The sequence below is a fragment of the Mauremys reevesii genome, linkage group 5 (genome assembly GCF_016161935.1).
Source record: "Mauremys reevesii isolate NIE-2019 linkage group 5, ASM1616193v1, whole genome shotgun sequence".
NCBI lineage: Eukaryota > Metazoa > Chordata > Testudines > Geoemydidae > Mauremys > Mauremys reevesii.
Window position 1 is genome coordinate 121228680 of NC_052627.1, and position 18046 is coordinate 121246725.

The following is an 18046-nucleotide window of genomic DNA, read 5'->3' on the forward strand; positions in this document are numbered from 1 at the left end:
AATCAGATAGGTGACAGGCCATTTATTACCCCTGGCTCTTTGTTAGGTCTTCCACCAGCTCCACTGAATGGAACAAATCAAATTATTCATGCACAGCTTCACTGAATCGCAGGCTAGAAACCACAGGCCACTGTGCAAGCTGATATCAAAACTTGCTTGTTACAACCCTTATTTTGCTGGCCGGACTGGAAGAAACACCCCCTACAAAAATCTGCAGAGGTCTAATGTTACAAGTCTTAGCACTGCAGCTGCGCTACATTTAAAAGTCCTTTTTTTCAAAATATCTTTTGCCTCCTTCATTTTCTTTTTTTAAAACAGAGATTATCTGTCTCTCCATCTCTCTCTCTCTCTAATTTAGGTAAACTGATGCGTCCATTGCAGCATTACCTACGTGCTGAAACTGTGATTTCAGATCACCGAAGCTACAGCATGTGAAATTTACAGAAAGAGAGAATACAAATTTGTCTGAAGCTCAGCAGAGAAACAGCTGTATTTGGCAGTCCCACAGATTTTCTGCTAAACTGGCACAAGGAGCCCACTATTAAAAAATAAAATAGCGCTCATGCTTAGCTGGGCAATTTCAGCTTTCATATAAATTAAAGTGCATAGTCCTGAGTTCAGCCGTGACCCGCAATAGTTTAACAGCCTGTTCTGCTCTGCATTCCAGTTATGCCGGTTTTTTACAGCATGCAGCCATTAAAGCTAGCTAGGTTAAAGTAAACATGGTTTTGTACAATAAATTAGTTGACCCCAAAATAGCAAAATTAATCAGATAATGTACGTAATGAATTATTGTCTGACCAGCTCCAGTAACTCTGAACAAGTCAGGTAGGGCCTGAACCTCCTACTGTAGCTAAGTGTGATGGTCCAGATCGAAGTCAATGGTAATTCTGCTTGAGCAAAGACTGCAAGATCAAGCCTTTCTGCGATTCAGTCTGTTCATCTACAAACTGAGTATGAAACACTTGCTTATGTTTATAGAGGTTCTAGGAGGCTTAGCTCAAGAGCTTGGAGATCTTTGGATGAAATCTGCTATCTGAGGGCAGAGCAATGTCGCATGTACAGAACTGTATTTCAGAGTCAATTACAAAGCTTATTGTCGAGTGGAGAGCTTTGTTTTTTTGCGATCAGTCTTCACCAGCACTGGGCCCAGAGTTCAGAGTCTCATTTGTGCTTAGCAGAGCATTTGTCTTTATGATCCTCCGGTATTTTGTTTTGCTTTTATTTTTATTTTTTTTTAAATGTGGGTAATGCTTACACATCGCTCTGGTGAGTGTAGACCCGGTCAAACAATGCCTCTGGAGCCATCCATTTCACAGGCAGCCGACCCTGTAATTAGGAAGACAAAGGGAATGTTCCATCAGCATATTTACTCAGCCACAACGGCACCATCTGAATCTTCTATTCTAATCCAGTTTGAAACGTTTTCATTAGCAACCACATCTGCTTCCCTGATCACTGTGCAGGCAGTAGCGGCCACATGTAAACAGATTATAACATTTGATCCCCGGTCTTCACTGACTATCTGTGTTATAAACACCCTCCCTCTTGCATGCTGCATTTCACTGCCAAGGCAGGTTTAATATATCGAGGCATCTAAATCTCTGCATGAAAAACAGCATCCATCGTGTACAAAGCCCGCTGTGGGGCTGTTCCTTTTTAAAACAGAGGGGGACTGACGCACACGGGCCTTGCTGGCTTGACGAGACTATTTCACTCAATGCAAAAATGCTGCTTAGGCTGAACTATAGAGGGAAATGCACAGAGTGAATCCACCCAATGGCTTCACTATGATCCCGCTGAAATCAAATGGGGTGTTTTTGTCATTTCAGCAGGACTGTCCCTCTCACCCTGCCAGGGGAATGCAACGTGTGACACAGACCCGAAACAAAGGTCACATGAAAATGATTCCCAAGGAAACTTAAAATGCTGCAGGATTCATTCCTGTAGTGTAAATAACTCCTTCTAGAGCCTCAGCCTTAGGATTCTTTGTATTTGATGCAAATACTTTTCAGCTGTAAGAGCGAGGGATGTGTGTAAAATGCAGGTAACTCTAGCACTAGAACTAGTTATGTCCCTTGAAGTGAGGGGTACTGGAAAGCTCTGAATATGAGCAGTGCAGGGACAATATAACCACATCTGCAGTGAATAGGAACAACCAAGGTGGCTTTTCTTCTTCAGTATAAAGTGAGTTTCACTTTGTCAAAGCTCACGATGCGTAGATGCCACCTTGATGTCACAGATCCCATCACTACTAGAAATAACTGTGTAGGAAAATGCCATGAAGGCACCAATCCTGAAACTGACAGTGCACGGATGGACTGCTGTGTCTGGGCAGCACTATGCTGATCTCGACAGGACTCCTTGTGGGTGCCGGGGGCCTGCCTGTCTGCTACCAACTGCTGGATCAGGGCCAAACTGTTTTTCTCAATTTGTTTAAAAAGAAGGTGTGGACCAAGGGCATGTGCTACTGACTCCTCCACCGCTGGGACCTCCCAGGCACTTGGCAGCTCCATACTCACATTGGTTGTTTTCTTGTAATAGTCGATGTTGTGAACATCTCTGGCTAGGCCAAAATCGGCTATTTTCATCACATTGTCTTCAGTGACTAACACGTTCCTGGCTGCCAAGTCTCGATGAATGCACTGCGAAAGGTGAGCAGAGAGATAAATATGGGCTCGTTAAGCTGCTTACGATTCGTGGTTTATGAAGTGCCGTTTCATTTACTCAAAGGCCAATAAAGCTGCACCATTTAATTCTTCGCCCTTTAGGTCATCGCTGCCACATGCAGACTCAGACAAACTGCTTCTTAGCAACATCTACCATACACGCTCGCCTCCAGTGACAAGACAGCAGTGCTTCTTCATCTGCTCTCAGGATGGGACACTTGGACTGGCGACCGGCCCCTTCTCCTCCATGGGAGATCGGCCAGATCCCAGGGCTATACACCAAGCTGCCAACATCAGGGAAGAGAGTGTGGGCTAATGGTTTACTTACAGTAAGGCAATGGGAATCAAGATACTAAGATTTGATTCCCTGCTCTCTGACTGACTCACTGTGTATAATCTAATGTCCCAGTTTCCCCATCTGTAAAATGGGCCTGATTGTCTAATTGTTTACATCAGTGTAAATCCGGAGTAACTCCAGTGAAGCAAGTGTGATAACAGTGTCAGCTCCAACGTTTGTAACGTGCTTTCGGAGCCCCTGGATAGCTCTATGTAAGTGTCAGGTCTTGTTATGAATGGGCTAACTCCAAGGGAATCCACATTCACCTGGTAACTAAGCAGAGATACTGCTCTTCTAACAAACGAATGTTTGTCATAGGCCGGGTCTCCGCCTCGGCCTTGATGCTCTGCACTTTCAGCATTACTGAAAAGGGGCCACAGAGGCTCCTGATTCTATTGTTTGAGATGAGATTATCTCTCAAAGTGACTTTCAATTCTGCCGTCATGCTGACACCACCAAGATTCAGCGTGCAGCTCAGCAAAGCTCTAAATCTGACCGGGGCCGCCCTTGTATAGTGACGGAGATTGACTTTCAGATGTCCGATCCTCAGTCAATTACCGCTGCATTTAGATGTTTCTGTTGTGTGATCTTTGTATTTGCTCACTGAAAACACACAACTGAGCTCTGCCTTTCATACGCGCTCTGCAGTGTCCATGTATTGCCACACTGTTCACACGCTTACTGGTGGATTGTTGATTACAGCAAAGGAGCACCCAGCTAAGTTGCTCATAAACGGATGTGATCATACACCAATGGACTTCTAGTTCTCTTTGCAAGTAGCAATGCATTTCTTACTGAAAAAGATAACTCCTGTACTTATAGGCTCTTAAAGGCAGAACCCAGTCATTTATTTGCCTGCAATGCACTTTGCACATCTGTGGCACAACACATATGTTTATGTATGTGATAAATAATAAGAAATTAAGTCTCTCAACTCACTTTCCGAGATGCCAAATATTCCATGCCACGGGCCACCTGGTAGGCGCACGAGACTAAATCTTTAAATGTTAACTGCTCTTCTGGCAGCTTGCAGGTATCGAATGAATAGTCCATGCCGGGCGGCCGACGAGCCCTGAGATATTCCCGCAAGTTCCCTTTTGACGCATATTCTACCAGAACATAAAGTGGGCCTGCCAACAAAAAACAGTCACAATCTGGCTGTTATATCATAATTACAAGGCGCCTTGCAAACAGAGTGAGCATCACTAGCCTCATTTTACTGAAAGGGAATGAGGTGGTGAGGTGACGTTACACAAGTCACATGACAAGTCAGCAGCAAATGTGGCATTAAAGAGGAAGGATGGGCCAGTGGTTAGAACACTAGTCTAGGATACTCAAATTCAAGCCCCTGCTCTGCCACAAAGTTCCTGTGTGACCCTGGGCAAGTCACGTTGTCTGTGTACCTCAGTTCCCCATCAGTGAACTTCGCTACTGCAGTCAGGTTCCCTAGCCAAGCGGTCTCTGACAAACATCTCTTCAGAGCCGTTTACAAACATTAACTCTAACTGTCCTGTGGGTGAGCATTATCCTTTCTGTTTGATGGCTGGGAAGGCTTAGACATAGAGGGTATTATGTGACTTGCCTAAACCCACAGAGTTGGGACTCAAAGCCAATACTCTAATCACGAGTCTTGCCCAGCATATTTTGGGCATTCAGTGAGTAAATACTAATAAATGACAGTCAATCCACCCATCTCTCTGCTTCCAGCTCCATTTTTCCCCCCAAAAGGAGAAGGACAATAAGGGAAACAAAATAAAAATAAAATAAAAACCAGTATCAGTAACAAGTAGAGACTTTCCTAACACCATATATTTGCTCCAGTATCTAAAAGCCACCCAACTTCTCACTGAGCAAAGCACAATTAGTTATGTCTGTGCACACAATTAATCTTGTGGCCAATTCAGATGCATGAGGAAAGGGTAAAATCCTCCTGGCCTCTACACAGCCTGAATAAGCGGCTCCAGGAGCACAATATTACATTAGAGGGGGAAAATCCCTATGCTTGCTGGGCCAAGAACCTGCAGTAGAGGTACGGAAAAGCAACTGTGTGTAGATAAGGCTGCGCTAGTACGATATGCACCACAGAGCAGGATGGGACTGTTTACCACTAAAATCATGAAGTACGATGGTAGCATATGGCTCTCTCTGAAACATACCATCCTGCGTGCAGGCGCCTAGGAGGTTAATGATATTTTTGTGTTTCCCAATCATCTTCATCATTTCCATTTCGGACACCAGGTCAGAAAGATCCTTGTCAGTAGCGTCATCTGGAGAAGACGGGGGGGGAGAAAACAGAAAGAAACTGTTAGGAGGGGAATAGGCATTTCTTGCAGTCTAGAAAGTAAAAGCATAACTAGAGTGCATTACTACTATACAATAGGTTATACACTCAGTGAATGGTGGCTGGCCATCTGACCATTTCTGAGAGCGGGTCAGGAAATGATATTTTCATCCTGTGGGAAATGTTAATATTTGCTTTTGTCCCAAATCGGGGTGAAAACTTGAAACATCAAAACTTGTTGCCAAACAAAGTTTCTGAAAAATTTTGATACGGAAATAAAACATTGTGTGTTTTGTTTTGATGTTTAGAAACTGGAAAAAAAAATTGGGTTGTCAATGTCAGATTTAGGATTTTGGGGGCTTCACCTCCACTCTACCCCACCTTTTTACGTACGTACAAACAAACTTTCCCCCATTTTTTCGTACTAGTAAAGAATCAGGGGCAGGTAAAAGATGTGATAAAATGGGTGAAAAACAATTTTCATACCTTTTACTGTTTCCAACGTTCTCAAGTTAGAAAAACAGTCACAAAGTATGGTAACGTGGGGGTAAAAGCCTCCAGAATAAATTGGAAAATCAATTTTTTTTTCAGTTTTCAAAATTAACCCAAAACACAAACCATCAAAATGTTTCAATTTGGCAATGTTGAAACTTTCCCCATCAAAAAGTTTCATCAAAATTGGCTGATGAGGTTTTGTCAAACCCCACTTGCTCATGGAAAAATTTTTCATTTGAAAAAAAAAAAGTTTCAGCTGGTGTTAGTATTAATATTGTGCAGAACTTCAGCACTTCTTGCTTTGGCTTAGCCATGCCATTCGCCTCCAGGTGTTTTCCACAGCATGGGAGGGAAAGCTAGTCAAGTTACTGCAGATTCTGTGCTTTAGGCAGGGAAAACAGGAGAATCTGGAGGAGCCCAACCAACCTCATTGTTTTGCCTCTTCTTAAACTGTTGAGACGTGATCTCAGGGAGCTTGGCCAGGGTTCAATTTGATATGAAGATCTACTGAAGTGCTTATATGACCCTCATCACCCAAGTAGATGAGCCCTTTACAATCCTGAATGGATTTTATACTCAATACCCCTGTGAGATAGGGAAGCATGATCCCTGTTTTAAAGGCAGGGTGCTCCGATAGTGACTTGTCCAAGGCCATACAGGAAATTTGTGGCTGGACCAGGAACTGAACCCAGGTCTCCTGTGGCCCAGTCCAGTGCTGTATCCACTTAGCCATCCTTAAGATAACACGCATCACTTCCTGTGACCCACCCACTTCCTGTGACCCTATCCTAACTGGAATCTGTGGAAACAAGCATCAGCTATGGAAGCCAAAGGGAGAATTTGGCCTTAGGTTTGCTCTTCTTATGCAGTCGTATTTTTTTAAATAAAAAACAACCCCCAAACCAAGATAAATGCCAAGAGCCTAACACCTCCACCTCCTGCCATTCCTTCATGGTGCTGTTCTCTGTACCTTTTAACATCTTGACAGCTACAGTGATGGCCTTGTTTGGTTTGTCCTTATCGATCCCAATCGCTTCTGCCATCACCACTTGACCAAAACAGCCTTCACCCAGAGGTTTCCCCAGAGTCAGGCTGAAGCGACAGACACAAACAGATGAATTAATGTGACCATGCTGACAAGTGGAATGAAGACAGAAGAACGACACGTATATTTAGCTTGTGGGTTTGACTGACCGAGATCTCGTTAATTCCCACTTGGGATCAGCAGGCAGTTCGAGCTCCGAGACGTTCGCCAGCATTGGCCCATCGCTGGATGAGAGGCGGGTGATTCTGACCAGCGGGGTATTGGAATTCATGGAAGAGTTCGACTCCAATGACACCTGCTTGAATAGAGCAAATAAAATGTTATTGCCAACTGCCTCTGTGTCAGATACATGCAGAGGTGCTTGAAAAGGAACCAGCCAAGAAAATCAGTTTGAACTAATCTTTGTTTATTGAAGACTTACAATAAATTGTAACCTGGAAATTAAAAAGATCAGTCTCATATTACGGGAGTGTATCTATCTAGGCATGCAGAGCCAGATCCTCAGCCAGTGTAAACCAGAGCGGCTTCATTGAAGCCAGTACTCTATTGATTTACACCAGCTACATCAGTTTATACCAGCTAAAGTTCTGGCCGTAGAGTCAGTCTTGTAAAAGCCAATAGGTGGTTTACAGCCAGAGAGGCTGAATGAGCAGGGTTTGCAGTCCTTTTTAATTCCTACGTTTACTGCTCTGCAGTGCCCGTCACTGACGCATGACTGGATGGGATTTTTATTGTACGGTGTCCCACCATTGTCCCTTGCAGAAAGGCCCAATCCTGGACCCACAGACATCAGTGGAAGTTTTGCTAGCGACTTCAGTGGGGACAGGTCCAAGAATACACTTCTTCTCCCACTCCTCCTCTTCATGCTGGCTAGGGGTGCAGGACGGTAGACTAGTCTCTGGGAGGTCCATTTTCCCTGGGGTGTTGTTACGTGTGGCCAGCAGGGCTGGTTTAAGGGTCTGTTTTATTAGTCCTAGGTGAGCACAGGTCTCTGTGGAATTGCTGGCCTCTGACAAACAATTGTAAACTAAAAAGAGAGTTACCTGCCACACACTACATTTTCACTGAAAAAAAATAAAGTAAATGAATAAGTGAAACAAACTGAGACACAGGGCCTGACCTTTATTCAGGCGAAGGCCCCGCTGACATTAATGGGATTTTTGCCTGAGTAAAAAACACAGGGTCAGGTTCCTAAAGTAGAAGGGAAATGTAAAGGTAGGCTGGGGCTATAGCGGGGATAGGAATCTTGTATCTACTTTCTGTTACCTGTCTCTTGAGAGGAAATTTGGAGACTTTCTGCACAGTGGGGGTGTTCATGGCTTTTTTGTTGGGCATTTTCATCCTACAGATAATCACGATGACAACCACCAGGATGAAGAGCACAAAGCCAGTCCCATAGCTGAGGATGCCAGCATAAACGGAGCCAGAATCATCCACCTCCACTAGCTCTGTAGAGTAACAAGAGACAGAAGTGAGGCGCGAGGACAGGCGACCGCAGCCAACATGTACACATGCAGCGCGAGAAATTCAGACAGGGCCTGAGCAAAAGCTCACTGTCACCAATGGGAATCTTCCTATTGACTTCAGTGGGAGTTGGATCAGGCCTAGGTTGGACACATCTTTGTATATGTGTAAACCCATTGGACTTGACCCAGGAGCCCTCCCAAACCCAGAACTCTGAATGCCTACACTGGGTGTTTTGCTTTTGCAAACAATGCAGGATTGGGCCCTTCCTCTATTTCACTCATCAGTTTTGACCCCAGGGCTGGCAACAGATGTGCCCCAGACAAGGGATTAACATGGCAACTCAAGCTAAGATTTCAATTTTTCCCACCTGAATCACGCCTGTCTCCAAAGTATGGGGAGGTTAAAAACGTGATACTTGGGTGAAGATAAATGGGAAACTTGGCTTAATTATATATTCTAATTCATAATGTAAATATTTTGTTTGGACAACTAAAAGAAGGACAGATTATTCCAATTATTTTAGCAAAAACCCCACCCCAGGATTCCAGGAGGTCAGAACTTCCCGGCTATAACATAATTAGCATTATGCACTCAGAGCTCAATCCTGCAACTCCTACTCAAGCAAAGCACAAATCAAGAATGATTCCCCACCTGCTCCAGCACTTCTGAATTTACAAGGGGTCAAAGCAAATCAACAACATACTAACAGGAAGAGGCTGCCCAATGGCTCTTTAATCAGCAGTGGAACTCCTTATAGTGAAATCACTCTGTTCCCTTTCACAGTCACTTCACTCTGGGCTAAATGTGGAGCTGGGCAAGTCGGATGCATGTGACTTGAAAGCAGGCATGGGCACAGTAGTGAAGAAAACTCATGGGGAACTCTACTCCTTTATGGGCAAAGGGGATGCGGAACCACTCAAGCTCCACCCTAATGCCTAGTTATTTCAATGTGAGGCTTTCCACTGACTTTATTAGACTTCGGACTGTGTCCGTGAAGGAACGTAGCAATGCAAAAGATGGGGGTTCCTCTCATAAACAGGTCATGGCTTGTACATGCACGTACACACTGTGCAGGAAGCTACATGGCTGTGAGCCAGCTTACCAGATGAGCAGAGAACCTTTGTGCAGAGCTCTGCTAACCCCCGGTGAAGTCAGAAGCAGTTGAGGGACCTCGCAGGATCAGGGCTGGGAGTATGGATGCCGTGAAATACTGTTGGGCTGCTTCTGCTGTGTTTGATCACAGCACCAAGGTTCACAGCTCCAAAGTTTCTGATCAGGGCCTTTTCTCCCTCTGCTGAAAGTGGAAGGGTCACCGCAGACGGACTACAATCTGCAGCTCCCTAATGGTTGGTGCAGTCTGGACCCCCCCATTCCAGTTTGCTATACCTGGAGCTTCCTTGCATCTGAGTTCACTATAAAGTTCCACTTTAGCTGGGCTTTTTTTTTTTTAAAATATGTTACGAGTTGATACATTTTAAACCCAATGCAACGATTTGATGATACGATCTAGGCAGATTCTTATAATAATGTAAACCTCCGAACTTAAACCAACAGAAATGTTTTTTAATCAAGTGGATGGCAGAAGCGGAAACAGAATCAGACACCAGCCATTTTAGAGAGAAGAACCGGCAGATCCCACTTGTCTTTGAGGAGACACTCTGACCCCTAACAAAGGCAATTAATATGAAAAAAATCACCAATTCAGTTAACATCAGGGTTTAGAAATGCCAAAGTTTCTGGTTCAGAAAAATGTTCTGGAGCACGTCTCTTTGCAAGGGCTACCAACAGTGGTGGTGGTAGGGAGGATCAAAACGTGTTTTATAACCAGGGAATTTGAGAGAATATAATTTATTTTTTGCCTATTCAATGGATAATTAAAAATGAATATTACATAAAAAGAAAAGGCTGAATTTGGGTCTGCTTCTGCAATTGTTCTGGGACAGAACCCCCATCAGCTTCAGGGGGAATGCTGCTTGAGTAAGGACTGCACCTTCCCCAAGCGGTCCAGCCCGCACACGAGTCCATGCATTTTAACACAAGGCCAGCTTTCAGGATGTGGGACAGTGCAGTCTCTCTCTCTTATCAGAAGTGCAGATCTCTCTATTGCATGTTCTGAACTTGTCCTATGTCAATGTAACTCTTGCACAAGAAATGAGGACAAGATGGGGTCATCTCAGCCTCCATTTTCAGAGCGTACACAGCTGCACTGAATTGCCGTCAGTTGGTGCTCAGAGTATTAGTACCTCTGAAAATCAGCCCAGCGGTGCCTGGGTTCTGTACCACAGCAAGTGACTCTTGCTGTGACCTTCCATTTATAGATGAGCAGGTAGGAATAATACTACATGCCTAAATAAAAAGGGATCTTGAGATGTTCAGATCATTATCTCTGAAGTGCTTTGTGAGCCCCAGATGACACATGAAGCACGTCAGTGTTTACCATGCAACTGCAGTATGCATTAGAGATCTGCACAGCAAACTGAAGAGGAGAGAGTTCTTTCTGCAGAGAAGTCGACTAAAGATCAAAACTCGCTGCTCCATGTAATGTAGAGTTTGCGGAAACTTGGCATTTCTAAATTAAACACTGAAGCATCACCAAGAGGAAAGAAAGGGGACAGCGCAGAAGGAAATACCTGGTAGAACCGTCAGCCAAGCAGAATGATGTGAAAACCCAATAGAATTCCCAGCGAGACAAGTATATTCCCCTGCATCCTCAAAAGTAACATTTCGCAAGTACAGTATTTCTAGCTCCTTATCCGTTGTGTTAACACCTGCCGTCTACAGGGGAAAAAAAATACACATAGATAGAAAGAGGAAAAACAGAGGATAAGCCACATTCCCAGCAAGTTTGAGGACACCACACGGATTTACAGGCACATTTCAAAAGCAGATAAAGATTTTTTTGTTTGTTTGTTTTCAGTGGCCCGTCTTCCACATTTATTTATTCATTCCCGTTTGCAACCTGTAGTAAAAGCAAAAGGTTCCCTTCACCAGGCTCTTACTCTGTCCCACTAATGAAGCATGCAAGCAAAAGCATCAAAAGGAAAAATTGCCCCCACAATAGGACTGACTGTTGGTTAGCAGGGTGAGTGTGGGAACAAAAACAGAGCTTGTAAGAAGAAGAGAAAGAAGAGATGTAGAGAGTAAAGGGTAAAGTGCTTTCTAGATAAATGGTGACTTAATACAGAAATATGTTACTCAGGAGGGCATTATTTTTAATATCAATTTCAACACCAAAAGCTTATCTATTAATAATACAGCTCTTGATGCTATAATGTAATTCTGGATCATCATTAGAAAGCATTCTTTAGGGAACATTCCTACATTATCAGGGAGATAGACTGGCTGACTTGCCTCTCACTTTATAATTAGTTGAAAATTTTCAAGACATAGGCAAAATTCTTCTGGAGTGTAAACCAACAGAGTTAAACCAGGGACTGACTGGACTCGGCTATTCTCTACTTATGCGTTTGTCTGCATGATCTAATACCGATGTTAACTGTGAATAACTATTGGGAAGGAAAAAGTCTGTTTACTGACTATACTAATATGGGCAAAATCTTCAAGTGAATTTGATTTCTTAGAGCTTCGAACATCAACGGTCATTAGCATGCAATCCTGTTATCAGCACTCAGTTGTTAGGAAGAGAAAGGAATACAAGCAGAAAAAGCTGATAGCAAAATTTGACAGTCATTTTATTGTGGGAATTTTTCCATTGCAATTGATGTATAGGCATTTAATTCTTTCAAAATAATTAGCAAGGAAATAAGGTAAAGCCATTCAGCATCAGTTGACAGGGTTTAATACAAAATGAATAGTAATTTTAATCACTAGCTTCTTAAAATGTTAAAGCTCATTCTTGCAGTTGCTAGGGCCTTGGGACAGAGTCTATAGTTTACCTGGTTTTGGTTTGCGAATATGGAGCCAAAATGGTTTTTCGGCTATGCCTACGAAATTGTTGGCTCTACACAGATATTCTCCTTCATCTTGTTCTGTCACATTGAACAGATTTAGGTTAGCATCGGCTTCAGCGTTTTTACTGATCCAAGACTGCAGGAACAGACAGAAACCTGAACTTCAGTAAACCAAACAATACCTCCAACGAAGCTATGTTAGCTTAGGACTGATTGAGCATGACCGTTTTATACTTTAATTTCTGCTCACCTTACTCACACGAGGAGAGCTACTGAAGACTTGAGTGAGCAAGGTGACCTGGATCTGGCCCACTAACTCTGCACAAGTTCACTCCTCTCCTTTTACTGGTGCTTCTCCAATTAAAAGGCATACAGAGTCTCTCTTTTAAAAAGATAATTACCCTGTTCTGTATCTAACGGCAGCCAGAAAGCCAAAGATTCTATGGTTTCTTAATAACGCTGTAGACAGAAGCAGCAGGAAAAGGGCTTACATGGAGATTTGTGTTTGCAACCGAACTCAGCAAATACTGTTTCAATTATCAGGATTCCAAAATAGAATTTGGAGACAAAATATAAGCAGTGGCAGTCTGAAGCCTACTGCTGACTTTGCCTTTCAGAAATTAGCTGTAACTTTTTCCACTGCACATAGGAGACTCTTCTTTACTAAATAAAGTGGTGCATATAAATCAGTCCAACTTCAGACCATTAAACAGGGTTTTATTTCTCGTCTTCCAAACTGCTGCAATGGCACATACGTTTGTTTCTAAACAGTTGTTTTTCTTTTGTCTGAAACTGTGCAACCCTGTTGGACGGCCTCAATACATGCCTGAAAGCCTAGAAAAATACTCCTTTCAAGTCTGGGAGATAACACGAAGCGATAGCACTTTGTTATTCCCCTGCCTGGCGCAATCTCCAGCCACAATGTTAGGGTCTGATTCTGCAGATCTGACTTGCGAAAAGGACTGCAGGATCAGCTCCATAATTAGGAACTTAAACTCATCCCAGATGAGCCTGGGGTTCAAATTCTGATATGAACGTTACAGTTTCAGGCCCAATCTCACTGCTGATATTCACACTTTGCAAAGTTTGTTTGAACCCATCTTTAAATCGACTAGTAAGAAAGTTTCCTTGCTGATGCTTCATTATTTATAATTAAACTCTCTGTGTATTGATGGAGCGGGTACAGTTTATCCTGGGCTAACATCATCCCTTGTTGGAGACTGGAATGAGGCGTTTTCAATCCCCCTGACTGGCACATGGAGAACATTCCTCCGTGCATCCTGCTAATTCCTCCTGTGTTCTACAGAATTCTTTTTGTTCGCAGATTAGGCCCAGCTTTGTGGTAACTGATCCAGATGGCAGTTTGGTTTTGTCAAGCAATTTCAGAACGGATTAAAGTGTAGCATTAAATTTAATGATCAGGAGAGATTGTGCTCCCCCAGATCCACATGCAGAGGGAAATCTTGACATGCAGCTCTTCCTTCCCTCCTGCACGAAAGGGGCCTCAGCTGCTTCCAGCATGCAATCCAACCCGTATTCTGGACTCCACAGAAGCCCCTCCGCTGGACTAGGGACTTGCCCGGGGTCAGGAGACTGGGCAGCCTCATGGAAGTGCATCACGTCCCTCCAACCCTGTGGAGATTGCACTGGAGGGACTTATAGCCAGGAATCCATTTTAAGGGAACCATGGCCATGGGAGATCTTAGTAGCATGACTCCAGCACAGCTGCACTGCTAGGGACTGAGATCGGAGCCACTATCTCCTCCCCCAGGGGCAGAACAAACCCTGCTCTATAATAATGTGGGGAAAGCTCCAAAGGGGAGGGGCAATTCAGCTCCAACACATTAGGACTTTACCTTATCTTTAGCATTTTAAAAATAATAAACCATACAAAGGTGAGAATGACAAAACCAAATCCAGGCCCAGTATTTGAGCACAAGGACGCCTCCTGAAATGGAAACGCTCTGAGCCCTGATGCCATAAACCAGTATTAACATATCCAGATGCAGTGACAATTAATCAGAAGTAGCAAGGATAAGTGTGCTGTTTCCATTAAATAAAAATAAAATCAAACCTCTGTTTCCAAATGCCTGCCTATGCTCACACCTTTAACAAGGTATAGCTCACTCTGTCCAAAGAGGAGAAGGCATTTGGCAGTTCTAATAACGTAGCACCTCAGTGTTTAAACACTATTTACATGTATAATTCTTTGCCACAGCAGAGTAGGATCCTGGGTTTGTGACACAATCTGCTGTTTGCACAACTCTGTGAACTTCCAGAGGTAGCAGCACTTTATTCTGTAAGGACCACATGAGACTATACTGAGTGGCAAGTAACACAGCACTTGGTACTTTGCTGTGAAATGGCATATTTTAAGCAAATCTTTATGCACATCCAGAAAAACAAAAAGTTTTATCAACTTGTGATGCCAAATAATGAAGAACAGTCTCCAACCATTTCTTCCAGTGTGTTAGTTCAATCTGGGTAATGATTTCCAGGGTCTCTGGCTTCCATTATCATTTAACTGGCTGAGTTATAGTACGGTACATACAGTCTGACCATTCTTTAACTTCACATGTAGAAAAAAAGTGTGCCTTGACACTGACAATATGCTGGATCTACTATGTAAAAGGGACATCGTCGGGTTGACAATCAAAGGCCAAATTATGTTCACAGATACAACTGCAAATCTGGAGTAACTCCATTGCCCCTATGAATTTTAAATGGACTTACATAAAGCACCTCAGCAAAGTGCAAAGAGTTTTAAAAGTAAACACTTTTCATGGTTTACACTGTTTTCTTTCTGCATTTGCCCAGGAAAATGGACCAGTCAGTTTTAGTTTTGTTTGCCGTCGCTGGGCCATATTCTCTCCCAACACTGGAAGGCTCCATTCAAGAACAGTTAAGCACATGCTCAAGTTCATGCCTATGCAGCAGAGCACTTAGCACATGCTTAGCTTTAGGCTACAATGGGACTTCAGTGCTTTGCCAACTAGGGGATGCTTTCCTGAATCTGGGCTTGGATGAGGAGTAACTGCTTTAATGTCCTTGGTATGAGCAGTGAGAAGAGAATCAGGCTCGTGGTCACGTCCTTGTTCTCAGGCACCAGCACCATGTTGTGTTATTTAGGGTGCACACACTGTTAAAAGTAGGGGTATATGTGTACATGCACACTTATGTAAATATGGGGGGGGTTTCCATCCATTTTAGGCCAAATTTCACCTGACAACATCTCATTCATTATGACACAGTCCCCACAAGTGTCATGACTCTCACAACCATTTGCCTGCCCAGGGTATTTATCTAGGCTAGTGAACATAATCAGATACGCTCTGACAGTTTCAGTTTGGGCTCAAACAGTAGCAGAGCTGTTTCAGGACACTTTTCTATCCTGCTTCCAGAAAAAAAATGGGGGGACGTTCCTTTAAATGACACACTTGTGATATTTTACTGTCAAAAGGGACTTTTACAGCTAAATGTTCTGGCTTTGTGTGCCACTTAAAGTTATCTAAAAAAAGATATCCCATCTGCCCAGAATACTCTCATTATCCTTCCCCTATAAACACTGGAACAATTATATAAGGGAAACTTGGAACGCATAGATGATGTGATTTAAACAATGCTTTCCTCCCTAGGACCTGTGGTGTTGAACTGCTGATGCTGCTGGTGGGGGGGCTCTGTTGTGTTTTAGAATTCCATTTTCGACTTTGTTTATGAATATTTAAATAAAGTTTACTTCTCACCACGAATGAGAACACCTAATCTTTGGACTGAACTCTCAGCGTGAGTGCTGTATAGCTACAGGCAGAGACTTATTTTTTGAGAGGAACAAGGGGAAGGAAAATCATTCCCTCTAATTTGTAACTTTCCCAGTTCTAAGCAATAAGGGAAAAATTTTCAGATGCACTCAAGAAACTAAGCAGCCTAAGATCATGTTCACAAGTGACAAAGGAGTTTCAGAGCACAAATCCCATTGAGTTTTATTGAAAGTTGGGTTCCTTTCGGCCTGTAAGTCACTTTTGAAAATGCTATCCTTAATGGCATTTATTTGCCCCCTCATCTACACACTTGTGGGTGGTTTAACAAATTGTCAAATAATGATGTCACCTGCACAGTGCTGCATTCACTCCAGTCCACAGCTCTGAGCTCTCTGTATGTCTCCTCTTCCCCACAGCACCAGCTATAAATTTCACCAATGAAACACTAGCACAGTAGTTGGTAATCATTGCAACTCTGACTGTGATAGGGCAGATGTCCTGACAGTCTGAGGCAATACTTAGCTGTAATTAATCTAACAGGACACTAGAGATCATTGTTGCCTCTCATCAATTAGGTACCAAAGCCTCATCTAGCTGCAAAGACATGATCCTAAAAAGGCAGAAAATGGAGTTCCTAACAGAGCAAGGCTTCGAACACAACTGCTTTTTACTTTTCTCTCTCTCTCTCTTTTTTTTTATTTTTTTGAAATGCACAGATTTAATTAAAAGTGAAACTGTCAAGGTATAAATCACGGGCCAAACTTTGGTTTTTGCACAGAGGTCACTAAAGACTGGATTTGGCATCACATTTTTAAACACAAAAGAAAGATTCCTTACCTATATTAGTAATACAGCAAATGAACAGAGCTGAGCATAAAAACCATCTCAACTACTTCGCCCATTATGGGTGAAATCTTGTCCCCACTGAAGTCAATGGCAAAATCCCCACTGACTTCAATGGAGTCAGGATCTTACTCTATGGATGTACATTTTCAGACGGCCTCGTTCATTTTATGCCTTCAAACTTTGAGAGTGGTTGTTTTGAACAGGCACCTCTATCCCTTGGCTAACAGAGGAGTCTGCACATTCACTGCCATGGAAGTACAGAGCACACCCCTCTGGGTCAACATGAAGATCTATTTTCAGAGTAGCAGCCGTGTTAGTCTGGATCCACAAAAAGAACAGGAGTACTTATGGCACCTTAAAGACTAACAAATTTATTTTGTAGCTCATGCTACAATAAATTTGTTAGTCTTTAAGGTGCCACAAGTACTCCTGTTCTTTTTATGAAGATCTATAACTTTCTAGTAATACTGAATTAGCATTGGACAAAGCAGGGATCCAGGAAGGTAACATTTCTGGGAATCCTTGTAATATCTAAGCAGTTCAGATGGCATCTCTGAGATACTGAGACCACCAAAGAGGAGGCATTCATCCTCCCTAGTATGCAAAAGCAAACGGTGTCTACCAACCTTGAGCACTGTGACATACGGAGTCCCGTTGGATCCATATTTACTGCCGTTGACTTCCACGTGTTTCAGCCACTGGATGTGAGGCTGGGCATCACTGTACACCTTGCAGTGGAATTCGACATCACTCCCTACCACAACAGTCTGGTTGGCAGGCAGTCCTGCCTGGAGGATAGGCCGGTGAGGTGACCTTTCTGAAATGAAAAAGGGGAACCCGTTTTTAACCTCTCTCCCCACTGAACGTGCCTGTCTGTAGCTTTCAGCGCCACTGCCAATGTCTGCCCAGGAGCTTGTACTAGGGCTCATGAAAGGCACTGGATGAGCAAGAGCAAAGAACACAGCTCTTTGCTCTCCCACAGAACGGGTACACCTGGGAAACTGCAGCACAGGCTTCCCAGCCACTGCCCCAATCAACAATCAACTGCCCTCAGTCCTGAACAGGAAGAACCACCTCCAGCATAGCACATCCACTCCTTGAACGCTCGCTGAGAATGAGGGCCAGCTGGGTTTGTGGTTATGGACCTGCGTCATTCACTTCAGGGGACGCGGTATATGATTAAGCCCAAAATCATCACTGCACATAAACTATCAAGCAGCCTCTTGATGACGACGGC

The 18046-nt window shown here is 43.4% G+C and overlaps 1 protein-coding gene across 6 annotated transcripts in view; it reads right to left on the reverse strand.

Annotated features, from left to right (window-relative positions):
• Positions 1-18046, reverse strand: part of FGFR3 (fibroblast growth factor receptor 3) — a 73346-nt gene that overhangs the window by 3254 nt on the left and 52046 nt on the right. The window contains exons 7-15 of one of the 6 annotated variants that reach the window (XM_039540140.1): positions 17436-17626; positions 10925-11069; positions 8094-8275; positions 6977-7122; positions 6753-6874; positions 5163-5273; positions 3946-4136; positions 2523-2645; positions 1259-1329 (exon numbers count right to left, since the gene is read on the reverse strand). In XM_039540140.1, the coding sequence (XP_039396074.1) occupies positions 1259-1329; positions 2523-2645; positions 3946-4136; positions 5163-5273; positions 6753-6874; positions 6977-7122; positions 8094-8275; positions 10925-11069; positions 17436-17626 (1282 nt within the window). Of the gene's footprint in view, positions 1-1258; positions 1330-2522; positions 2646-3945; positions 4137-5162; positions 5274-6752; positions 6875-6976; positions 7126-8087; positions 8276-10924; positions 11070-12190; positions 12342-17435; positions 17627-18046 lie in introns of all 6 variants that reach the window. The other 5 variants (XM_039540141.1, XM_039540138.1, XM_039540139.1 and 2 more) reach the window with 5 other exon arrangements.